This window comes from Paralichthys olivaceus, chromosome 7 (assembly GCF_024713975.1).
Source record: "Paralichthys olivaceus isolate ysfri-2021 chromosome 7, ASM2471397v2, whole genome shotgun sequence".
NCBI lineage: Eukaryota > Metazoa > Chordata > Actinopteri > Pleuronectiformes > Paralichthyidae > Paralichthys > Paralichthys olivaceus.
This window is the reverse complement of record NC_091099.1, coordinates 18,854,575-18,880,651: the sequence shown is the minus strand read 5'-3', so window position 1 is coordinate 18,880,651 and position 26,077 is coordinate 18,854,575. Positions and strand designations below refer to the sequence as shown.

The 26,077-nt window shown below is 38.2% G+C and overlaps 2 protein-coding genes and 2 long non-coding RNA genes across 8 annotated transcripts in view; 2 read left to right on the top strand and 2 right to left on the bottom strand.

The window, feature by feature from the left end:
• The first annotated feature begins 18 nt into the window (after positions 1-18).
• Positions 19-6,015, top strand: LOC109624271 (aldo-keto reductase family 1 member D1-like). Its single transcript, XM_069528474.1, has 9 exons — positions 19-1,804; positions 2,006-2,173; positions 2,355-2,471; positions 3,029-3,106; positions 3,527-3,649; positions 3,960-4,069; positions 4,773-4,938; positions 5,070-5,152; positions 5,249-6,015. The coding sequence occupies exons 1-9, from the start codon at positions 1,712-1,714 to the stop codon at positions 5,289-5,291; spliced, it is 981 nt and encodes a 326-aa protein (XP_069384575.1). The 5' UTR covers positions 19-1,711; the 3' UTR covers positions 5,292-6,015.
• On the bottom strand, positions 4,061-16,560 carry LOC138410828 (uncharacterized). 5 transcript variants are annotated; one of them, XR_011243447.1, is made up of 7 exons: positions 16,418-16,560; positions 14,949-15,031; positions 14,161-14,225; positions 9,664-9,779; positions 8,635-8,723; positions 4,738-4,912; positions 4,061-4,192 (listed from the first exon to the last, which is right to left on the bottom strand). It is a non-coding gene; the product is annotated as an uncharacterized lncRNA (long non-coding RNA). The 5 variants fall into 5 exon arrangements; XR_011243448.1 differs by lacking the exon at positions 4,061-4,192 and having other exon boundaries at positions 4,376-4,912; positions 9,664-9,815; XR_011243445.1 differs by lacking the exon at positions 4,061-4,192 and having other exon boundaries at positions 4,376-4,912.
• On the top strand, positions 10,261-24,809 carry slc6a13 (solute carrier family 6 member 13). Its single transcript, XM_020079415.2, has 15 exons — positions 10,261-10,417; positions 13,973-14,182; positions 14,929-15,063; positions 15,973-16,113; positions 16,502-16,583; positions 16,802-16,934; positions 17,309-17,443; positions 19,174-19,277; positions 19,477-19,601; positions 19,840-19,952; positions 20,068-20,205; positions 20,658-20,760; positions 21,112-21,212; positions 21,910-22,080; positions 23,496-24,809. The coding sequence occupies exons 1-15, from the start codon at positions 10,411-10,413 to the stop codon at positions 23,658-23,660; spliced, it is 1,863 nt and encodes a 620-aa protein (XP_019934974.1). The 5' UTR covers positions 10,261-10,410; the 3' UTR covers positions 23,661-24,809.
• Positions 19,800-26,077, bottom strand: part of LOC138410829 (uncharacterized) — a 73,469-nt gene continuing 67,191 nt past the window's right edge. Inside the window, exons 2-3 of the long non-coding RNA XR_011243450.1 lie at positions 20,044-20,215; positions 19,800-19,940 (exon numbers count right to left, since the gene is read on the bottom strand). This is a non-coding gene — a long non-coding RNA (uncharacterized lncRNA). The remainder of the gene's footprint in view (positions 19,941-20,043; positions 20,216-26,077) is intronic.

Here is a 26,077-nt window from a genome sequence, read left to right as displayed (position 1 = left end):
CACGCGCCCGATGCGGCACGAGAGGGGCGTGTTCAGATCAGCGCGCCCTCTGATTGGAGGAGAGCTGACAGGCAGGAGGAAGACAAAGTGTTCCTGTTTGTTACTCTGAGAGTTACTGTGGTTATGTCCTTTATTATTTCATTCATTCTTTCTTTCATTGTATAATGCTCACATGCACATTGTATATATGACCTAGAATGTGCTGGTGATAATTGTGACCCACCTCTAATAAAAACATCTCTATTATGTGCTCTCATACAATAATTAGATCTAATAGTTAATTAATGGAAATGACATTACATTTAATACACAATTACTGGCATTGTCATGATATTTCACTAATAATGCTGCACTGTCTCGCGTATCTATTGTTCTACTGTAACCATCATTTTGTTTATTTATCTCTGTATATATATATATAAAAAAAGATGCCTTAAAGAGACAGTTCACCCAAAAATGTAAATTAACTCATAATCTATTCACCACTATGCTGATGGAGTGGTGGGTGAAGTGTATGAGTCCACAAAAAACTTTAGGAGTTTCAGTGGTTAACAGTGTTGCAGCCAAATCTTATACAATTGAAGTAACTGGGGAGTCCTTCTTCAGATGTAAAAAGACCAACAGAAAAAAACGCCTCCATACTGCTCCTGTGGTGTCAACCAAGTGTCCATAAGGCCCGACAGTCAAATTCAACTCGTACACCATGTTTTTAGCCTAAATGTATTATGATATCCTCTGAAACTGCGTTTACATTTGCAAACTGCAAACAAGCTCTCGCCCAAGGGCATGCACGGGGTGCACGGTAGCTTTGCTACTTCCATTAGCATCAGTACTTCTGTTATCCAACAAAAATTTACCAAATGTTGTTTTTACACTTCTCATAACATAAGAGATCTCTAACTTGGTGTTTTGGTCCATTGATCCATTGTAATGCTGTGTGCAGCGCTATTTGTAGTGCTATTTGGTGGATGCCCACTAGTGTGCTTGTGCTATCCTGCTATCATGATATGGTCCATAAGTTTTTTAGCATCCGCTGTGATCGGTCATGATCACCTGGACATGTGCCCCTCCTGCCACCTGAACTTCCACAGCTGTGAGCAGTTAAACGTCATAGTTTCAGTTGCAGCTGTGGCAAGTGGCATGCAATGCAGTACTCTCTCTCATGCAAGAACGTATCTTTCACTCTTTACCTCTCACTCTGAATCTATTTTGCATGAGAGTGTCATTTATGCACGTGAACCCCCTCTGCTGTCATAGATTGAATCAATTCTGTGGTAAATGTTGACAAAAAATCCTGTATCCGCCCCTCTATTGTGATCATGTGACCATGTCCCGCCCCTCCACAAAATTTCAAACAAATCAGTTCAGTAACTTTTTCATAATCCTGTTAACTATCAAACAAACAGTGATGAAAGGTAATGTTGTTGGAGGTAATAATGAATGACTTTGTAATGTAGTAAATTGGAAAGAGATGCATGAATGCATATTTGTATTGTGCTTTATTACCATTTCCATTACTCTTGCCATCCTCTATAAAATGTGTCATAATGTAAAATACAAATATTCACTCTTTTGGTTGGAGTCTGCAAATGCTCTCAGTCAGAAATCACTAACTTATGTGAATGTTAGTTAATGCTTCAAGGTTCAAAGTGCAAGGTCATGCACTATATTATCAAATCAGCAGGCCAGAGAGCTGCTCAGTTAATCTGTAATGGATATGTCTGCAGAGAACCACAGTATTCCTCTCAGTGATGGAAACCACATTCCTCTGCTGGGACTGGGCACCTATGGAGACCCTCGAACAGTAAGAAGGAAAACATAGGCCTATAATGTTTAGGTGATTTACTACTTGAATAGCTTGTAACTATTTAGTAGTGTCAGTGTTTATTGCTGGACAAACATTAACATTATCATTCAACCACGAATGCTTATGTGCACAAATTGCAGCACGTCTCAATCCAAACCAGTTCAGATAATATTTACATTTTCTGTGGATTTCTCTCAGACACCCAAAGGCACTGCACTCGAGTGTGTGAAGTTAGCCATAGATGTGGGTTACCGGCACTTTGATGGGGCACTAGTGTATTTCAATGAGCACGAAGTGGGTCAAGCCATAAGAGAGAAGATTGCCGATGGAACTGTTAAAAGAGAGGACATCTTTTACTGTGGGAAGGTAATAAGTTCTGACAGATGTCAGACAAGAGTCTCATTTGTTTGAGTCTGCTTTTCTTTTTCTTTTTTTCAATTTAATGTAAGATTTCACAATGCTACGCTTCAGGACTTTGAACTGGATAACAGAGCACAGCAGAGTTGTGTGCTATGCTGCAGTTAATGTTGTGTATTATCGTCCTCAGCTCTGGAATACCTTCCATCCACCAGAGTTGGTGAGACCGGCCTTGGAGAGGACGCTGAAAGCCTTGAAGTTAGACTATGTGGATCTCTACATTGTTGAGCTTCCTATGGCTTTCAAGGTTTCTGCACAATACAAACACTGTGAATGGCACTTCTCTTATCAGCCAAACGTTTCAGTCTGAAAGTTACCCTACAAACACAAAAAGGTTGTGTTAAATTGAAAAGTTGTTATTATAATTTTCCTTTCTCAACAACAGGATTATCTAAAAAAAAAAAAAAAGAGGAAGATACTTCAGTTTTGCTGACTGAAAACTATTTGAAAAAAAACAAAAAAGAGAACAACAAAGGATGTAAATACAAATTTGATAATACATCTGAATGTTCATACATAATCTAACATGCATGACAGTTTTTATTATTATGAAATAAAATATAAAGGCTACTTTATTAAAATGTCATCAGAGCCACTGACTGAAACTATCTGGGTTTGTTTCAGGTTGTTGTGTTCACATTATAATATCTGTATAAGTGGTAAAATCCACAAAAATGTCCAAGTCGTAGACTATTACTCCTTTGCACCGATAATGACCAGATCAGGTCAATGCAGTCTCTCAGGAACCTTTATCTTAAGCTAACAAGAATTTATTTATGTAATTTAATTGTGCTTGAATTTTAGCCTGGAAATGAGTTTTATCCAAAAGACAAGGACGGAAAATACATTTACCACCACACAGACCTCTGTGCAACATGGGAGGTGAGTTCACAATGAATGATCCTGATTTAATGATATTGCTCGTCTCTTAAATGTTTAGAAATTATATTTCCTTGACATGTTGGTGTTTTTTATGACACATTTGTGAGATTACAGAGACCTTTAAAGTCGCTGTACAAGTACAATGAAATTTGTTGTGGAGCAAGCCTGTAGATGCCTAACACAACACGAATAAAGACTATAAAGTAATGGAAAATATATGGAATCAACAGTAAAACCTGAGCCAAAGAATACACAGCAAAATAAAATCAAATATATATAAATAAATATACAAACTAGGATTTTGTGCTGCAGCATCAGAACCCAGTCAAAGAGTTTTATATTGTTATTTATTTTACCATACACAGCTTCATTAAATCTGTAAAGATGTTTGAAGAGATTTGAATTTTTTATTCTCACCAGGCTTTAGAGGCTTGTAAAGACGCCGGACTGGTCAAGTCTCTGGGAGTCTCCAACTTCAACCGCAGACAACTGGAGCTGCTTCTGAGTAAACCTGGCCTCAAACACAAACCTGTATCCAACCAGGTGAGCGGGATCCTGTCTGTTTACACTCCCAATGACATCAGACATGACTTAGTATTTAGTACGGTAGGATTCTACCGTCTACTGGAGATGTGGTTTCTGGAGATTTAATACTCCACAGACAGATGATGCTCCTTCATTGCACCAAACAGTCAGAGATAATGTTAAAAAGTTAATTTTTCTTTCCATTAAATTGCTTAAAAAGCTGTGGATCTTTCCATCTCCACTACATTTTATTTTTGCCTATCGTAACAGTGCTAATTTAATGTTGGACCCCTTTGAAATGCTGTATGTTCTTCTCACTTGCCTGTAGGTTGAGTGTCATCCATATTTCACACAGCCAAAGCTTCTGGAGTTCTGTCATCAGAATGACATTGTGATTGTTGGTTACTGTCCAATTGGCTCCTCCAGAGATGCCTCCTGGTATGTACTGCAGGCTTCACTCTTCCAGTACCTGGGTCATCTTTTTAAACTGAGCTGCTGACAGCTGTTATTTTTCAATGGTTTTGTTCCTCCAGAAATTGACGGGTGGAAAAAAATCTGAAACTGCGTTTTTAGACACACATGTGACACCTGGTCATGTGTCACTTCTCTCTTACACAAAGTCAAAAGAAGGGAAAACATAAGTGATTGAATTAGGCTGAAAGATGCAGAATCAATGTTCAATGACAAAAATTGAAGAGAGAAAATCCAAACATAAGTGTTGTCATTGAAGAAACCAAAAATCAATTTGTAGAGGAGGTCATAATTTATCAAAGTCCAAATATAAATAAAAACAACAACAATCCAATTTGCAACTTATGATAATTATATAATAATAAAATCAAAACAAGGTTACTAAGTGTTTGGATAAATCAACATAAAAGAAAAGAAAATATAAAAAAAAAACATCCATTAAAAGTCTTCCACATAAAAATATGTTTTAAGCAATGATATAAAAGAGGCAAAGTGCTGGCAGGTTTAATCTCCAGAGCCTCAAGGTCTTGATGGCAAAAGTCTGATCAGCCTTAGTTACCAACTTATCAGCCTTTGTAAAAAATGACAACATTATCATAAACCATCAACGCTTTAAAGATGCTTAGAATAATAACCTGGCATCATTGGTATTTTCCTGTCTCTGGTTCAGGGTGAATGTGGAATGTCCCCCTCTGCTGGAGGACGAGCTGCTTGTTTCCATTGGCACAAAGTACAAGAAGAGCACTGCTCAGGTGGCTCTGCGCTTCAATGTCCAGAGAGGAGTGGTCGTGATCCCCAAGAGCTTCAGTCCTGAAAGGATCAAACACAACTTCCAGGTGAGTTTATAGATATATAAAATCATACCAGTGGCTTTGTACAGACAGTAAAATTTGAGTTGCTAGGATTCTTAAATATACTTATTTATAAATATATGATTCTCACAAAATAATCCTCTATTGATATGCAGATATTTGATTTCTCACTCACGGATGACGAGATGAAAGCCATTGAAGCACTTAACAAAAATATTCGTTTTGTGGAGCTGCTGATGTGAGTAGTTTGTAGGTTACTTCATAAGCAGTGGGTCATATGATGTTATCTGCTGTGTAATGCAATACAAGTTACATGCTTTTTATTTTGACGCAGGTGGAGCGACCATCCAGAGTATCCATTCCATGATGAATATTAAAAATAAATGTTTTCTGCCTCTTGACATTTCTGTCTTTTGACACCAATAAAGACAAAGACTTGTGTGTTTTGCTGTTAAAGGATTGCACTGGTATATTTTCATACTGAACACTGGAGGGCTCTGTTCAAAGTGAATTAATAAGACAAGAGTTAATAAAAAAATAAAAACAAAGAGAAGACTACTGGAATATACATGTGAAATGTGTATTGCATATTAGTTTGATATGCGACTCACATGAAGTTTGAATTGTACTGATGAAGCAGCACTGTAAATAAAGTTTCATCTAAAACTAAGACCATTTTAATTGAATGGGCTCAAATACAGCATAAGTGCAGGAACACATGAAGATTGTGGCTTCTCTGGATTGCTGAAACAGCCATCCAAGTTTTTCTTTAGGCAAATTATGACTGTGAACACCCACTTCCCAATGACCCAGCAGTGTCTGATCCACTCTGTGCTACTTGTAGTGTTGTATTAAAAACTAAACATGGACAACCTTTGTTTTTATATTGTGTGCCACCCATGGTCTACAGGCCCCTTTATGTATGAAGCACATGTATCAACTGTACATCTCCTGTGCCGTGTTCACACATCAGCTGTGTTATATTACATGGATATATTAGATAGTGGAGCCTGGAACACAACAGGTTCTTAAACAAATCCAAATGACAAAAAAATATAAAGTAAAGATTTAAAAAAGAAGAACTCTCACTTTAAGTAATTCAATGGGCACATATGCTGTTTGGAAGTGAGGTCAGTCATCTTTAACATGATTCTGCCCCTGTCCGGAGCTTCTGAGGACACTTTGGTACATGTGCTTGAACCAATCACAAGTAAGTATCAGTCGTCAATTAGTACATTTCACCCCATTTTTATAGCATCAAATAAATAATTAAGTCTGCATTTAGATTGCTCTTTTGTAGTCTTGATGGCCACTCAAAGCACTTTACAGCACAGTTTTGCCACCAACCTACTCATTCAGTGCATCTATGTGCAGCATAAGGCAATTTAGGGTTCAGTATCTTGCCCAAGGACACATCTGCACGCAAAAGGGGGATTGAACTGCCCACCTTCTGTTGAGTGGTCAACCCACTCTGTCTCCTGACCCCCTGCCACAACCAAATTAACTAAATACAACAGAGCATTTGAATAAATTATTAGTCATGCTTTGACCTTTTAGTTTGATCCATGTGCCATCACAGATATGGAGGAACCATTGAGATGCTTTATCTTCACTTTCAGGGAGATGTCATGTCGTCCGGTCTAAAGGGGTTGGTGTTATTTATACTTTATCATCACTACAAACATATTCATTACAAATACTCCACTCAATGCACCTCTCATCAAGGATGTTAAAAAATGGACGATGCATCTCCACTTCCTTCTTCTATCCAAAAGTTAAACTAAGTTATCCCAGAACAGCGCCATCTTGTGCATTTGGAGCCACAGTCTGTGCAGTAGAGGGATGGACCTGCGGTAGCTCGGCCCTTTCGATACACAAGCTCAACCAATCAGGAGTCAGTCTCAGCTGTCTATCATGACCCCTCACAGTTTCTATAGCATCTCATAACTAATTGAAACCAACATTGCAGCCAGCCACCAGGTGGCGATCCAGACACAATGGCTTAACTTAACAGTCTACTGCTTGCATGCATATGAAAAAAGAAATAATCATACAACATTCATAACCACATAAATCATTCCAATCATTCCAATCATTACTCAGTAATTTATGTTAAAATAGTCATATTGAATTTATTTGTCAGCCATGTGGGCAATTTTTTTGGAATGAAACACATGTAAAAAAAAAAAAAGTACTACTACTACAACATATCAGTGATTAAAACGAAATACCATTTTGGTTGAACTTTCTTATTTAGTTATAATATGATTATTCTTCATTAAGTGTTCTGGATTTGTAACATGAAACAGGCTGCGAACCGTCTGTCAGACTTACTCTGAACTCTGTGTTTCTTGTTTGGTCAGAGAGGGTGTAAGAGTTCGTTCCGATCAAATCTGCCATCACAGTGTTGACATATTGTGTAATCTTTGTGTACACACCCTTTACCTACTTTAACCACCATGATGAGCAAAGGCTGAAATGTTCCATCACAACAGGAAAGTGGAGCAGTCAACATGAATATACACATGGGACTATTTTGTTATTGGCGGCTTTAACGTCTCGAGCACTTTTATTAGCTCTGCCAAGAAGGTCGCGTTTCACCTCTGGCCGTAGTTGGTCTCAATGATTATAAGCTGTGTTACGTAACAATTATTGGATGCATTGCTACAAAACTAGGTGGAGGGACACAGTATCCTACTTTCTTTAACATTGTGCTTTGTTTTTCAACATTTTCATTAATTTCTCAGAGAAAAGCTCATGGATCTTAAATATACAAAAAAGTAAGGCTTATTTAGATCACTGTTATTTATGAGTGGGTGCAATTTGGTGCAGATCCAAATAAAAATCAGGATCTAGTGAATTTAGTTTTGGTGTCATATATAAGGGGAATGTTGGGTCCTGAGGTCCTGGAGCTAACACACTCTTCATTTGCATCTGAGGGTGTGATGGACATTTATTCTGTAACACTGTAACCAAAGCATTGCAGTGCACTCATATACAGTCAGCAGTGAAAGTTTTCGTGTTTGCAAAAGAAATATACTTGTGATGATATCTAGTTTATGATCAATTGTGGCTGCATGGATGCTAACCAGTCCCGAAATATGTTTTAGTTTTTTCCTAGAGATCACGAATAGTTTGTTTGATCTTTGAGTTCCCCAATGTAATTCAATGTAAGCAATCTGTTTCAGTAATCAAACTGGTTTCATAATAATCATTATCAAGATCCATGAGCCTCCACACTGTCTGAACTTCCCATATCTGGAGATTTTAAATCAAATACTCCTACACTTCTAAATTAACAAGCACATTTGAGTCTGATGTAAAGAGACAGAATGGGCCCTTCAGAATAAACATAGTACAATCTGAGCAGTGACCTGTGGCTGTACAGTCAGAGAGCAGCGGGAAACTGCAGACAGAAGGAAGAAATACAGTTTTTTAATGAGCTCCCTTCTGTTTTTCCTCCTATTGCGTCTTTTTTTCTTGTGGATGTTTGCAAGTGTGACTCTGGACGTTGGACTTTTGCTGCTAACCACTGAATAATACCAGATATAAGGATTTCTTTTTTACCTAGTGTGAAAACAGTTTGTATACATAGGTTATTGTAAGTGTAGAACTTTTCATTTTAGGGAACATGCAACACCTCATACTAAGAATCTTAAAGGAAACTTTGACTGGAAAAGCTTGGTAACCTTTAGCCTTGAAGGGTGTTTTCATACATACCTAATTTGGTCCGGGCCTTCAGACTCGCCATTTTAGTCCAAACCAAAATAACAGGGGTAAAAGGTGTCTCAGGCCACGATCTGGACAGTCTGACAAAAAGAGGTGGTCTCAGTGGCAGGGTGAACATTTTTTTGCATAATTCAGATTTTCAGACAAATTGCAGGAAGTTCAAACAGAAGAAAAAGAAGTGGAAGCAGCTTCAACTATGTAATGTCTGAATGACAAGGATTTTCACTCTAAAAAACAATAAATGAATGGATAGACACAGTCCACATAGGTGATGATGACAGGTTACATAAAATTCTTTATTGTGCCTAAACTGCAATGTGAAACCTAAACTGACAAAGACATGAACCATGACTGAAAATGTCACAATGTGACAGAGCCCTGCCTGAGGATCTGTGGCTGCACTGTGGCTCATAACGGAGCAGGAAGTCAGCTGGGAGCTGAACCATAAAGTGCTTTAAAGATGATTCAAAGACAAAATCTTGAAACTGACCATAACTAATGAAGAGAGGCTAAAATACGACTAACAAGGTCTCATTTTCTTGCATAGTAGGAGCCAAGCAGCTGCATTTTGTACCGAGGTGCGAGATTTTTTGGCTCAACACTGAAAACAGTGAAATACAATAATCTAACCAAGATCAAATGAAGCTTAAATGACCTCCAGGCAGAGAGAGAAAAAGACAATGAAGGCATGACTTAACTATGTTTTTAATTTGTTTTTTAAATGATATTTTTCTGACAAATAACAAACACACGTTTGGGGCTGCAGGTTTGATATTTGCAGAGGAATCTGACATGTTTGTGTAAAACAGGGACGTTGAAGTCATGAGCTGCAACATCACATTTTGATATCATACTGACACTCACAGAGACATTTGGACTCATTCAGAAAAATATATTTTGCTTATATACTTTACAAGTTAAAACTGCCAAACTGGGGGGGGGGGGGGGTCTCGTTGTGAAAGAAAGAAAGCTGAAACACTGCATCACCCCCCCACCTCTCCCCACCCCCACCAATCCTACCTCCACAAAGACCCTCTGGATCGTGACCTTCCAACAAATGCCCTGAACCAGGCCACTCTGGACCCCTGCGGTGGGAAAATGTTCTGAATGAGCTGCTGCGTCTTTGAGGAGGGACTCTGGTTGAAGGAAGAAGAAAGGCTCTTTTCCGGGGGCTTGAATTCAGGATGCGAGTGGAGTAAGGAGTTCATGAAGCAGGAGTGATGTTTTCGTAAAAAAAATCAACCAGAACAAAATAACTGTGACATATCAGAGGCTGTTGTTATGAATCTCGTGCAGAAATTATTTTGCGGTTACAAGGTTTGTGATGCATTTTTGTATTTTTAAATCATTTTCTCAATATTTTCGACCATTGCCCAGTTATGCATAAACATGTGTATACGCTCAACAATTTGACCAGTCTCTCCCCCCATAGTTTCTGGGTGTTCTGTGGAGAGAAAGGCCCTGGGAGAATGTGTGTGTCAAAAGGTTATGCAATCGGCCCTGCACACTGGGACAGCACAGACCTCTAGTGTGCTGAGCGAGAGTGTGTGTGTGTGTGTGTGTGTGTGTGTGTGTTGGGGGGGTTCCTGAATGGAACTGGATTGGGGGGGGGGGCTTTAGAGAGGGGCAAAGCAGAGGGAAAAAAAAGTCATTGCGAGCTGCACCAAAGTTTTCTGTGTCTCATATCTCCGCCCCTCCATGTATGTTACTGAAACCTGAATCGGCCTGTATTTGGTGGCCTACACTCTTCTGGAAAACTGTGCATCTATGAAAGGTGAGTGCCTTTGATCATTGATCATGTTATTAGATTTAATTTAATTTAAAGGTAGATAATAATTAATATTATTGCTGAATATGGACACTGTTCTGGTCATTGTAGATGTTTATTCATTGACGGCAGAGATCAGTGAATATTGCGATCTCTCTCTCTCATGTATTAATTTCAGGGAGATTTCTGCAACGCAACCAAGCCTTGTATTGTTTTTCATCTCAGATAATGAAAGATTTGAAGTATTAAATCATTTGTAACTAACTAGTCCCAGTGCAAAGACTGTACTTCAGGGAATTGGCTTTTATGACTAAGTGGTGCACATTTTCATGCAGCACAGTGTCCACACTGACAATTGTGCTGCTCCATGCTTTAATCAGAAGCACATGACACACAGTCTTATAAAAGATTTGATAGGAAATCCCAACAGATAATCAGCTTCATCAGTTGTTTAAAACTAATGAGTCATAACAACTTCTGCTATTCAATTTTTTATTGCTTCAACCAGATTTTGTGTATATTATTTCCATGTCGAAGTAACAGTGATGTTTATTCAACATCACATGGTGCCACTGTAAAATCTTAACCTCAAGACGTGTGACATGGACACGTCCTTTTCCATATGTAACTCGTCCAGTTATTAGCCTGCAAGTATTCTCAGTGTAGGAGCTCCAGGGCACAGGACGTCATGGATATTAAACTCTGAACTGCATGTGTCTACAAGAAACCCACATATACTGCCTTTGTAAGTGAGATGACGACCCACAGAAACAGGGAGAGCATTATTTCCCATCATAGGAATTCATAAATATCAATAGATTACGAATAAGACCAAGAACCATAATGTCTGACTGATCTATCAGCGTTCTCTGTGGTGGTTTTCACTGTCTCCTCGATTTCACAATGTGGACTCAGTTTGGGTCATTCACACCGGCTGAGTAACGATACTATAGTACATCATGTATCACCTCTAAATAAAAGACGGCACATGTAACAGTTTTAAATATTCATTTATGTATATATTATACATATTATATAATTTATAATGTAACATTCTGAGTGCTCACCACAAGCACCAGTTGTCAGTCAAAGGCTAGGGTTGAAGTTTGGCCTGTTCCTTTTTAAGACTTCTTGTGGTCTTTATTTCTAATCCCTTGTTTGATTGGGTCAGTGACTCTTGCTGTATAGACCCTAGTAATTCTTTGTACATGATAGTGGAGCTTATAGCAACATCTAGATTTTAACAAGAAACGCTTATTTCCTAAAATGTTGAACTATTACTTTGAGGGTGCCCATATTTATATCAGCGGCCCATCAAAATGACAGATATGCAATAAAACATATTCAGTCAGTCAATCCTTCATTCAGTCAGTCACTCATTCATTACTTCACTCTGTGTGTCATTCAGTTGCTCAGACAGCTCACAGCTTTTCAGACAGAAGTGATTGTCAGGGATTATTCTCCACGGTGTCTTGGCGAGGTCACTCTCACTCTTGGCAGATTTGTATTTCTCTATAGATGAAAACTACTTCACTGCTTTTGCAACTAAAAACGATGACAATATTCAGTCTCACCTATTAAAAGGCTGTTTTTGAAGTGAGGTATTTGGCTTGCTCCACTACTTCAGCTAACTATGAAAAAATCCTGTCAACTGGCTACAAGTCCAGTGAGAATTCTCCTCTGCCAGCTCAGAGTATAGGGGTCTTTTACTTTTTGTTGCACTGAGCCTGCATTCCCACCAAGCACCTTACGAAAACAAGGGTCTCTATTTTTACCTCGAGCTGCATTTGGCTCCAGCGCAGTAGTTTTGGCTCCTAAAATGGATCTGACCTCCAGCTCCTCGCACGTAGCACATACAAAGTCACACTTCTGCTCCACCTCTGCAAGTAGCAGCACATTCCTAAAGGTGGCGTCACACAGGGCTGCTGATGGGATTTCCACCCTTTTGTGTTTTTTTTCGTGACTCAAAAAAATGGGAAAGAGGTTTGGAGCCAACATGTACTTTTTGTAACTGAGTTAGTCTGAGTGAGTCTCCTGCAGCCTGGCGAGCAGTGGGTTTGAATTTGGAGAGTTTCAGAGCGAGTTAAAGGGGAAACAGAAGATCTGCTGAGAGGCCTGTTAATGCAAGCTGACAGGAGTGAGCACAGTCAGTGAGCTGTCTGTTTCCTACTGCTCCACAAACAGGATCTGACCAGGGGCTTGACTGATATCCAGCGTGGTTACATAGCAACGAGTTGATTCTGATCACACTTTTGTCACATGGCAGAAGCAGGATATGATATATTAAAGCTCATATGAAAGTTTTTTGCACATTGCATACACAACAGGAATTCTCCTTGAGAACTAGCCAAGGTCCTGAAAGTATTTCTTCTCCCTCCTGATCCTGTGTACATTTACAACGTAATATTCAAACATACTCATTTTACACTGGAGGGTAATATATATATATATATATATATTTTTTTTTTTGTACAATAGTACAATAAATGTGCTTTACATTAAAATGGCATTGATCATCAGGTAGAATGTGCAGAAATAATGTTTCTGTAACAAAAGAAGATAAGTTATAATAAACTTAAAAAGGAAAATGGAAAAAAATGTTGCTTTCTAAGGTCGAAACAGTTGTGACATCTACGTACTGTAAATAAACACACTCTTACCTAATCTGATCTTATTCTACTGGTACAATTACAAAACCGACACTAGACCTGAACTGGATCAAACTCAGTGAACAGGTCAGGAGGAGCCATTAACATCAGTAAGGACAATTGTGTGAAATTAGAATTTGATTCAGTTTTTGGGAATATATATGACTAAGAGCATGCACATAAAGACTCAACTCTGCTGCATTTCTATTCTACTGGAGGCATCTTAGTTTGTGCAATTTTGAGCAAATTTTGCTAATAAAAAAAAAAGTCTGTGTTTGAGTCAACATAAACTGTCATAGATAAATGTTTCCATCAACTTTTTCTGAATTACTTCACTTAGTTTGTCTTAATAACTGTAAAAATAATGTGTCAATAATTCAATATTATCATTTATTGATGGAGTTCCAAATTTCTTTTCAGATTATTAACTTAGGTTTTATAAGCTTACAAAAGTTTTTTGCTTAACGTATGAGAGAGGTTTGGACTGATGTATAATGGACTGATGTATAATAGCAGAACATGGTTCATGAAACTGAATTAGACTGAAACTGTTTTACTATCTATACAGTACATAGTGAAAAAATATCACTATGCTGTTGATTTTAGCCTTGAGGTGAATCAGTGACTGTCTCTGTCAATGGATCAGTAATCATGTCTCTATGTGACTTTACTCTTCAAATTTGTTTAGCTTGACTGTAGAACTTGTACTATGGGGTTCCTTTGATTACTTCTTTAACTCTTGCATTTGAAAACAAAGCATTATACACAGAATATGAAATTGTGATCCTCCAGCTTCATGCTACCCTCCCATGAACTCTGGGCAATTGCCATCTTACAATCTGTATTTATGTGATTTGCTCCAATTCATCTTTGTAATTTCAGTTTTCTCTCCAATTTTCAATGTAACACTTAGAACCCACAGATGAAATGGAGAACACGTCCAAGGAGGAACCCTCCAATGGGCACAACAGGCCCCTTGACATTGTGCCCAGTACAGAGGAGAAGATGACAGAGAGGGGGCAGTGGGGCAACAAGCTCGAGTTTGTTCTGTCAGTGGCTGGAGAAATTATAGGCCTGGGCAATGTCTGGCGTTTTCCTTACCTTTGTTATAAGAACGGAGGAGGTGAGTGCTGGAATCTTTTATGTAGAATCTATTATCTTGGCGTCTGTTTGACCAAAAAGAATGAGTTTCAGAATGTAGTATTACATGTACAACATCAGGCTCTGGCGGTAAGAAACAGGTACAGTCAAACTATAGACTGTATACATACATGGATGATGTCATGTCTCCACTTTCTCACACTGTACAAAAATAAAGTCAAAGTATTTCAGATACATGTGTTGCCATCTTGAGCTTTTGACGTAATTTAGAGCCAAGTCTGTCCAGTAGCGATTGGGGGATGGAGCCACGCTATCAAGGTCTCGTCGATATTCACTCATATATTATTTTTATAACGTCTATTAACTAAAACCAAGTTAGTAAGAAAATGAACGCTTGAACATGCATCACTGTGAGAACCCCGAGAAAAGGTTTCACTTGTATTTTGACGTTTTAGGTCCACTAACATGGAGGAGGCAGTTCCACAGCCAGCCAATTTAAAAAAGATACAGCTTCATTTTTGAGGATCTGTCATGTCGTCCATCCTCATTCCGAGGAGACCCACTGCTAACATCATAGCTAATATCTGTCACAGGAGACCTCACAAATTAATAATTAAACAACAAAGGTCATTAAATCTAGTGATCAAATTATATCTATATATTTTAATGTTGCATAGGAAGTCAAATACTTTTACATGACCTTGTATTAGGACTTAATATGGTTATTTTTTAAATGTGGGTGAACTTAAATCTGTGTGATTATGTCAGGTGCCTTCTTCATCCCATACCTCATCTTCCTCTTTGCTTGTGGGATCCCGGTCTTCTTCCTGGAGACGGCTCTGGGTCAGTACACCAGCGAGGGAGGCATCACCTGCTGGAGGAAGATCTGCCCTTTGTTTGAAGGTAGTGTAACTATTTTCTTAACACTCTAAAAACTTAACAACACTAAGAGTGGCTAAAACTCATCACCCTCAAAGTTTTAGCCCCATCTAGTTTTTACATTTATTTCATCATTACAATGTTTTCTTTACTTTTCAAAAGATCGTGAGGAATTACATGTGTATGATGTTTGGAATGTAAATGCTTTTGCACAACACAGGATAAATACAAATATTTATGACGTGTGTTAATGATTCATGTTCACTGTGTGCATTTGTGCACATACAGTATGAGAATAATGTGTATGTGTGCATGTTACATACAGATCCCATGATGTTAGAGGGTGATGCATGTAACTGTAATTGGCTAAAAAGGAACAGGCAGACGTCACATTTCTCCAAAGCTTGTCTCATTCAGCTGCAGCAGAGTCTAGCCTGCATATTATAATTTATCCTATATGTAATTTACTACAGGACGCAGTCATTTTAAAAGGCCAGAAGCAGTGAGCTGAGGAAAGGTTCAATTAAACACTGGAGAGATGATTTCTCTGAGGTTAAATTATTCAGGGAGGCTGTCAGTGATTCAATAACATTTTTGCTAGATATAATAAAATGAGAGGAGCTTCTCACACATGACTCTAAATTAAATCAAATTTCCAACATTCTCAGCGAGCCTTCAAACACGCTGCTGTAACCAGGCAAGAGCTGCAGGTAGGCTTCTTTAATGGTGCCCATGTTGCTGTTGAGTGTCAAATTCCTCATCTCAATATCGCATTAAAACATATTGGATAACTGGATGGAAGAATACCAGACTCTTTGGCTTCATTGTTGTTCCATCTCTCAACCACATTTTTAGATCTAGCTGCACGGTTGCAGTTTTTTTCAACTTTTACAGCTTAGTAAATGCCCTAAGACTGATGTTCTTCTGTTCCAGGAGTGGGATATGCCACCCAGGTGATTGTTGGTCTGCTAAACATCTACTACATCATTGTGTTAGCCTGGGCCATCTTTTTCCTGTCCCACTCCTTCACGTGGGACCTGCCCTGGGCCTCCTGCAATAACACCTGGAACACAGGTAACTCGCTCCGTAACAGCAACCACAGATGTTTAGTCTAACCAGTGTAGTTAATCTGGTGCAGCCAGGCCTCAGCAAAATTAGAAAGGTAATTCTTGGAATTGGATAACTGATGATGGAGTGTGTTGCTGGTGTTAACTCTTGGAAAGAAGTGTTCTTTTAATGTCAAGTTTTTTAATTTCCAAGTTGTAGTTTTCATTTATTTTGTAATTTCTATTTTCAGGTCTGCCCCTAATAACTCGATTAGCGAGCGCTCCTGCACCGTTTCACTTCTCTGTCTCAGTGGTGGCGTTGTTTCACTTGCCTGTGTGTAGCTTAGAAACCTCAGAGAAAGCTTGGATTTCTTCACGGGGGTTGAATGTCTTTGTTTGTCTTCCCTTCATTCAAGATTCCTGTATGGTATTTCAGAGGGGGAATAGCTCCATCAATCACCATGAGAACGCCACCTCTCCTGTCATTGAGTTCTGGGAGTAAGTGCTCTTTTTGTTTGACTATGTCCCCGAATGGCCTTTTGTGTCTGCAAGTTCGCCATATATCCATGTTGCTACGTCGTCTTTGGGATTTCTCATAGGCTTTTGGCTTTAGCTGCTGAGGACATAGACAAAAATTTGTGAAAAAAAATGAAAAAATATGTACATAAAAACACTGAATAATGAATTCTTGTTTGCCGTGTATGTTTGTGCTCCAGGCGCAGAGTTCTGAGGATTTCCTCAGGTATCCATCACATTGGCTCCTTAAACTGGGACCTGGTTGTCTGCCTCGCCGTCGCCTGGGTCATCTGCTACTTCTGCATCTGGAAGGGAGTCAAGTCAACTGGCAAGGTGAAACCCAACCTCCATTCATTACATTCAAATTCTCAAGTCCATATGGGATTAATACATGTGCTAATATTGATGATTTCCTGCATCTTTTCATTTAAACCACTGGAAGCTAACTGGTTTTGATTGATACATTTTTGTTGTACGGTTTGTTTGACCTGTCCTCACACGAGCAGGAGGTGATGTGTTTTACGCCGTGTTGTTGCTGATCATTACTACAGAAACTGGAAACCTCAGCTGTATCAACTCAAATTCCACTAAACACTGAAAGGAAAAACTAACAAATGAAGACAACAACATTTCTCCAGAGAGAGAAACTACTTCAAGCTGAGAACAAGTGTAAACCTGATGACAAAGTTCTGCTGTTTCCTCTGCAGGTGGTTTACTTCACAGCCACCTTTCCGTATGCTATGTTAGTGATCCTGCTGATCAGAGGGGTCACCCTGCCAGGAGCCTCCAGGGGAATCCACTTCTACCTCTACCCTGACCTGGGACGACTGTCCGACCCACAGGTAAAGGCTGGAGGCTTTACATGTTGAACATACACATGCAGACATGTAGATATAATTAAAACAATAATAATACATGAAAAATCATAACCTCATGTACAATTATTTGCAAATGCTTTCATAAAAAAAATGACCACATGATCAGAATCAAGTTTTATTACCAAGCATATTTGCTTATAGTATAAATATATATATAAATAGGAAAAAAAAATTAATATAAAAATTACTATAAGCTATACTGTGAGCATTCTCACCCACACTGATTGATCATTTTTAAGAACTGCCCTAAAGTTTAATTTCACAAAAGGCGCGGGCGGCTGCTGCTCACTAACCAACTAACTAGCAGCCTACAAACTGAAAATAGATTCAAAAAAATATTTTGAGGCAGATTTTTATCTTGCAATGATTCAGTAATTATAAGTTTTCTACCTTTTTTTGTGGCATATTGTTTATTATCGTTTTTAATGACAATTATCATCTCCCCACTTGCAAGTGTTCCACCAAAACAAGTTTTCCCAACACTATTTTTCAGTGGTACCATTATCGCAGGACTTATAACAACACCCAAGACAATTGTGTAATTTCAAGATTTATCCTCTGCCTCAGAAAGTGATGTGACGAAGTAACTGGGACTATGGAGTTTTTTCTTTTCCTGCCAATAAACTGCAACCAGTGTAAAAGTCCCATAGAGAGGCCTCCTTAAATCCCTCTCAGGGCTTTGGAGATGAATATAAGCAATGTGCACGCAGGCCAAGACCAGCTAGACTGGTTGGGTTGTTACCTTGGTAATACCTGCATTTGTGTTATGTTGTGGCCAGAGCTTGAATTGTTGGATCCCCAGTCAGTGAGATCTGCAGTCCTGGCCACCAGCTCTCTCAAACATGACCCAGTGCTCTGGGAACACTTAAATCGTTTTTTTTCTCTTTATTTGCAAGAATAGAAAGGGAGCTCATTTGAATGTTTTTGTGCAAGTGAGTGCTCAAAGAGAAAGTGTGGATGTGCTGTTTTTAATGCCTGGAAATGACTGGGACAGATAATAGGTCTGCAGGGTGGGTGGTCACAGGGTGGTGGGGTTGAGAGGGTGAGGTTTTGGAGTAAACAGTTTTAGCATTCAATAGGAGTTAGATTGTGTTTGAAAGAGAAATTAGGTAGTTTGAGTGGTGGTAACACTTTTAGTATGAAGTCTCAGAAGGACTTGGTTAAAAACATTTCATGTAGTAAGACACATTTTTTTGCCAAATTATTTTAAATATTGTTAATGAGATGTTTCTTGTCATTACAAACACTGAAACATCAGTGTTATAATAACACTACACTGTCCTTTCTCATGTTTTTAGGTTTGAACTCACTATTTCTACAGTGAACTGATCCTCAGGAGAATGTTAGAAATATGTATTATGTATGTAGACTAAAATACAGAACAAAAGAAATCCTGATGACTAGTTACACTCTTTAGCTGAGTCTGTTTTAACTAAATACTGTAATCATTCTGTATCTGAGTCCTGATCGGCTTAGAAAGCCCCGACAGGTCAGATATATAGATGGTTTGAGGTTATGGGTTTTCTGGCTGTGGACACAAACATAATTTAAAGTTGATTCTTGTACAAACTGATGTATATGATCAGTAGGTGTGCAATAAAAAGTGATTGTTTTGTTTAAATTTTTTTCCTTGATGTGTTAATTGTAAATGTATTTTTTTCTCTTTGATTATTTTCTCTCTATTCTATCCTCAGGTATGGATGGATGCCGGAACACAAATCTTCTTCTCCTATGCCATCTGCCTGGGCTGCCTCACTGCGCTGGGAAGCTACAACAAATATAACAACAACTGCTACAGGTGTGGACTGAAATAATACAGCAGTTAGCATCATGATCAATACTTCATATATTTACACTGTCTTCAATGTCAGTAATGCGTAGCCTGTTGTGTGATTGTCAAGAATTTATTTTTATATGCAGGAAATCAAATCTCTGTTCTCTCCTTCTGTAAACACAACTAGGTTTCTGCTCATTATTTATCTCTGTGTTGTTTCCAGGGATTGTCTGTCGCTCTGTTTCCTAAACAGTGGCACCAGTTTTATTGCAGGTTTCGCTATCTTCTCCATCCTGGGCTTCATGTCCTACGAGCAGAACATACCAATCTCAGAGGTGGCTGAATCTGGTTGGTGGATTGTTTCCTTTGCCGTATGGTCATTGTGTTTAAACAGCCTTGTTTTCCATCCTTTAATTCTAGTTCTACTGCCTTCTGTCTCATATTTTCTGTTCTTCTATCGAGGGCTTCTTAAAATGTTGTTTTTAATGGTATGAGTGATATGATGTTGTAGTTTTATAGCATTAACATTAGCAGGAATGATCAGTAATGTACATTTTAAAGAGAAAACATTTGACCTCTAACCCAGGTCCAGGTTTGGCCTTCATAGCCTATCCCCGAGCTGTGTCCATGATGCCTTTCTCCCCCCTCTGGGCCTGCTTCTTCTTCATTATGATCGTATTTCTGGGTCTGGACAGTCAAGTGAGACCATCACATGAGACCACAACTGCACAAATACAAAAGGCATATACTAACATTCACACGTACAGAAACATGTAAACACACATCTTACATGTTTTGTTTCCCTCCTGATCAGTTTGTCTGTGTGGAAAGCCTGGTGACGGCCATGGTGGACATGTATCCTTCCACCTTCCGCCGTAAATACCGCAGGGAGCTCTTCATCCTGGCAGTGTCCGTGGTGTCCTTCCTCATGGGCCTAATCATGCTGACGGAGGTTAGTGCCACTGCAGATATTAGAAACAAGCAAATAATCTGTATGTTTTGAATCATAGAACTTGCCAACATAAATGCGTTTTTTCCTTGTGATATCAAACAAGCAGAACTATCAGTTATAATAAAATGAGTGTAAAGGGGATAATAAAGATGGAACTGTTATAGTGGGTTGATCAAAACCTTGAAGTGAAGATATTCTTTTTTCCACGCTGATGAAATGTTAGTAATCTAAACAAATTATGAATGGAACCAGCACATTTTCTTACTACGGATTTCAGATTGCAGATGACAGATTCTCCAAATCAAAGTAGTGAAGTTAGTGAGTTTTTGTTAAAATTCTTTATTAGCTGTGTGCTTTCAATGAATTCTACTTTAAAGAATCACCTTCAACAACAGTGGCTTTCATAAAATGCAGTGTCTCAGTTGTTGCATGCACATGTTTGTCCTGCACAGGGAGGAATGTACGTCTTCCAGCTCTTTGACTACTATGCAGCCAGTGGGATGTGTCTACTCTTCGTGGCTGTTTTTGAGACTCTTTGCATCGCTTGGATTTATGGTGAGTGTTACCCCCCATGCTATGCAGAAAGACTTGAATGGGCCATTTAAAAGACAAAAGCTTTTGTCTCACCATTCATACTCACCCATTGCTCTTTCAATCAGCTCATACATTTTTTTTAAAGGGTTCTCTTTTGTTGATAGGCTGAGGCTGAGGGAGGGGTGTGTTGTTTCTATTTAAATGTTTGTTTTTCATGTTTAAATGAATCAAAATAGATGATAAGAAATAATTAGTTGAGCTAAAAATCAAAGTAAAGTCTAATTAAGGTACCAGACAGTAATTTGTCTCACTGATGATGTAGATGATTTTGATTGTGACCATTTTGTTTCCCTCATCCCTCCTTGATTGCAGGTGCTGACCGTTTCTATGACAACATAGAGGACATGATTGGTTATCGTCCGAGTCCCATCATCAAGTACTGCTGGCTTTTCTTCACCCCTGCCACGTGCTTTGTGAGTTTGACTCGCATTCTCATTTTATCAAGCTCTAGTTCTCCCATTTTTGCACTGCTATATTGAAAGAAGAGCAGCCTCTGGTGGCCATTGTTGAAGATACATAACCATAAATAAATAAATAAATAATAAGCCTGCATACTTAAAAAATGAGTTAGTGGTTAATGTTAATGTTGAAATAACAACAATAATAATAAGTTGAATTTATATAGTGCCTTTCAAGAGACCAAGGACGCTTTACATGTGTGAAATGGGGTTAATGGCTACAAAAACCTATTTACTTAGTTCAGGAGTTTCAAAACTTTTCAACTGTGCCAGAGATTTTCAGCCCCTATAAATGTTAAAGCAAAAGGATATTATTTTGAGCTACTTAGCAAAAAAATAAATAACTTTCATTCCCTGTGGTGCTGCAATATGACGTATTGCAACTGATGATGTCGCTAATCAGTCATAATCAAGAGAGGGGTCTCGTGGGGGCAAAGAAAATCAGAACACTGATGACATTTTTATGGTATAATTTCAATAGTTTTTGTCTTTTGTTGCAATAATGTTTGAAACATACTTTTTCAAATTGATTTTACATTTTATTGATGTCTGGAAACCCCCAAAAGGTCCTGACCCCTAGTTTGGGAACCACTGACTTAAATCATATTACAAATCCAAACAATAAAATATTCCTTTTTGTCTCTGAACCCAGGGAACCTTTGCATTTGCATTGATCAAGTACTCACCTCTGAAGTACAACAATGTCTACACATACCCGTGGTGGGGGAATGGGTTGGGCTGGATCCTGGCCCTGACCTCCATGCTGTGTATCCCTCTCTGGGCAGCAGGGAAACTGTATTACACCCCTGGGACACTGAAAGAGGTATGCTCATCTAAAACTGTCCTTTGTAGGAGAAAATGTCCCCCTCTGTTTCAGTGTTTAAACATTATGCAGCATTTATGCTTCAGCCAGTATTTCCATTTATTCACTGCTCTTGAAAATCTTGTGTCCTGTTATTTTTTCCTACCATAGGTGGAATAAAATTATCATTCACCGATTTTGTTACCTAATCCTAACCCGTCATCCCTTATTCGTAAGCCTAACCCAATCAGAGGCAGGGTAGGAGTCGGCCTTCTCCACCTACAGTAGACATCCTCAGTGCAAAATTGCTAAGAAAATTACTTGTTGACTGATATAGTGGAGCGTTTTGCACCTTAAGAGCCAGATGTTTCCCTAAGTAGCTGGTTGAGACCAAACCCGAGCTCAAAAAGGACTGAATATTTGGACAATTCAGCAGGTGGCAAGCATGACTACAAATAAATGCTCCTCATCACTTGAATGTTTGCCAATACATATATGCCAATACATATATCTATATGTATGCACTGCTCCTAAGTGGTCAAAAAACAATTGAACAATTAGGCAAGAACATACAAGGTAATTGAAGCATTTTCATTTTTTCCCCAGTGTATTATTTACTAATAGCCCCTGTGACCCCTTGTAAGTATTCTGGTCGATACTAATTGTTGGGCCACACTGACATAATGCTCACCTAGCAGCCAGTCTTACATACCCCCTAACAAAACCAGGTAAAGAGACAGGAGCAAGGACCAAGGCTGTGTCACAAATCACTCACTAGTCAATATATACTACTTGTCTACTATTTAGACATCACAGCACAAACTGAGACAAAGAAGTATATCTCTACATTTTAAGAGGGCAATTCAATGTGGTTTTATCGTTTAAGTATTTAAGTATTTAATTAAGTGTAAAATAAACATTTAAAATTTACTGTGGGATTTTCTACCGGCCACCGTTGTTGTTGTACATTGTATTCCTAAAACAAAGACGTGATTTTTCACTGCGCCAGAAGAGCGAGCAGTGTCCAAATGCATTTTTTTTCTTTTTCTGATGTGCTCACTACATAGTACTCTATAAAGAAGACCCTATATAGTAAAATATGGGTTAGTAAATGAATTGGTCCTTTTGGACACAGCCCAAGTGTTTCAGAAAGAGGCTGAAAGCAGGACCTGCAGATATGGACAGCATGAGTAAAGTGATGTGTTTTCTGAACATTAGAGAATGTAAACCTTTAAGTAATAACCCAAACTTCTCATTTGAATATGTCATATTCTCATTTCACATATTCAATATCAGCATAATATGTCTTCTTTAAAGCATAAAATATAACAGTCAGCCTAGATCCTGTCAATTTGGTGTTCTGATATTCTACTGATTAGGGTGTCTCACTCTCCCTTCATTTCCTATCTGTATCCCTCCTCTCACTGTGTTCACAGCGCATTGCTTTCTTGACCACTCCTTCTACTGAGTTACCAAAGACAAAGCAAGAGCAAGAGAAGCTGCTCGCTGTCTTCGCAGCAGATGGCGGGAGCCTCCATCAGAAGGCCCCTCCTAGTAAGGATGGTTATTTCCCCGTTGATGAAAAAGAGTCCCACTGTTAAAGGCCTGAGTGTTGAAATCAGAGGCTGGTGAGGAGGTCAAAGGTCACTTCTTAACTTTGACACTCCTGTCCCATCTCTCTCTGGAATACAAAGTCCAGTGACGTAACATGCACAGATGCCGAGTTCAAGAGTCAGCTCACCTGTAACTGCTGATATGCTGCTAGAGGTTTCCTTTCTACGCTGCCTTCAATATACAGTATCCAAACTCTTACTTAATGATTTACAATACATTATCTTTAGGAGCACTGGTTATCATCTCATTTGCCACTGGCAGAGTTACATGTACATTTGAAAAATATGGCCATGTGTTGTTTACATTGGATCATGTCTGCTTTCTAAGGAAGCATTGTTTTTTTCAGTTCGATTATTGATTCTAACAGCTGTCTGCTGCAGATGGAGAACAGGACACCCACTTGAATAAAATCTTTGTGTGTTTAAATACAGTTCTGTTTAAGTCTGTATTCAATTCAATCACAGTGACTGCTCTGTTTTTACTGTACAGTAAAGAGGTATCATCTCAGGATGTAAGACTTTCCAATGAAGCATCCTAAAAACATACTAATAAGTAATTCTTCAGAGTGCAAGAAAATGAAAAATGTAATTTACATTAACTGAACACTATTCATCTCAGTTAAAAGTTTGTGTGGATAACTATTAATGTTACTGTATTAACTGATTCATTTATATTTTATTGAACTTTTTGGAGCTGCATGTATATTTTGCATGGTTTTTGGTGGGCTTCTGATTATTGAAATTATTATAATTCTGTTTGTTTTTGCCTAATCTCTAATGCTTTGATTCGTATAAAATGTTAAGTGCCTGCAGGACCTGTCTGTTCCACTTGGAAAATATGGATAGGGAAGTTTGTAAAGTTTGAGGGAATTTATTCCAAATGAAAATATCTCTCTTTTCTTCTGTATACAATATTGAACTCCACGTGTGTTTCTTTAGTTGTGATGCTGGAATGAATATTTGGTGATGGTTACTGTTTGGGAACACTTTAAGGTATAAACCTTTTATATGTTAAAAAATGTTAATGACTGAACTGAACCTTTAGTTATAATTTGCATTGAAATATATGTTTATATCTTAAGGGTTAGGATTCAATTCACTTTTCAGTGCATAAATGATCATTTACATAACGGAAAATTGTGTCTTTGCTGTGTTTTTTGAATATTATATAAGTAATACTGGTACTATACATTTCAGAGACACCATCCTCATTTAGAAAACCATTTTCTTTTCAAATGAAAGCATACTATTGATATTTGATATCTCATCTGGTCTCCTGTAAATGTTTAAATAGATTCAGGGATGTAATGACGTATGTGAGATTATGATTATCTTTAAAAATGTTTTGATTTACATGATTTTCTTCATGTCAGAGAACAAAGTTGAAACATGTACAACACAACAAATGGAAATATCTTGTGAGCAGTTGTAGTGTAGTTGAATAACACAGTACTTTATTCCCTTAAATACAAGGGCATTAAGATATTACCAGTTTTAATCATTGGCCAGGCCTGATTATGGAGCAAATATATTCACATAATGTGCATTTGTATTTCAAAAAATAAATAGAACATATTCTTTGATTGTGGGAAAAGTAGATGTAACTAATTGCAATGTAAACAATAGAGATTAATATAAACAAGTCTAAATTTCATGTACTAACAGTTCACTGCTACAGTCCAGCAAATAAAATATGCATAGCCTTTTTAAAACCATATTTTCATTAAAGTTGAATTTGATTTACATTCATCTAAACTCGAGAAAGAAATGATGTGCAGTTTTGCAGTAATCAAACGATTGTCTGAATGCTGAAGATAAAAAGTGGTGGAAAAATGTATGTTTGTGTATACTTATTTTCTAAGTGAAAAGTTGGTTCATCAAAGAACAAAAAGGGTTTTCTGCTGAAAGGCTCTTATTACTTCTTAACCCATTTTTACAATTTCAAAGCATTAGAGAGCCTGTAAGAGAGGGACTGTTACAGATAGACACATAGAGTCAGATGTGAAAGTAACTTTGCTCATGTGCTGAAGTATAGTAGTAGTAGGTAGTAGGGAATTCAAGTGTTGGAATACTGCTCAAACTAACAAGATGATTCCTCTGCTTTAGTATTCACAAAATGATCAGTCCTATGCTAGGGTTTAACACTGCATAATGGGACCCCAAAGTAAATGAAACCAGCTATGTTGTGGTGGGGTTCTACTGTTAGTATTAAAAGTCAGGTACATTTAACTGAGATGGAGATAAATTGCTGTTTAAGCAGGATAAACTGATGTGGTTTATTAAGTGATTGTACTTAGTTTGGTAGGGGGGGCTACTTATTTCAATGTTGGCCCGGCAATTATGGTTTGAGTCAGACCTGAGAGTAACTTTACTCTTGTGCTGAAGTATTGTAGTAGTAGGAAATT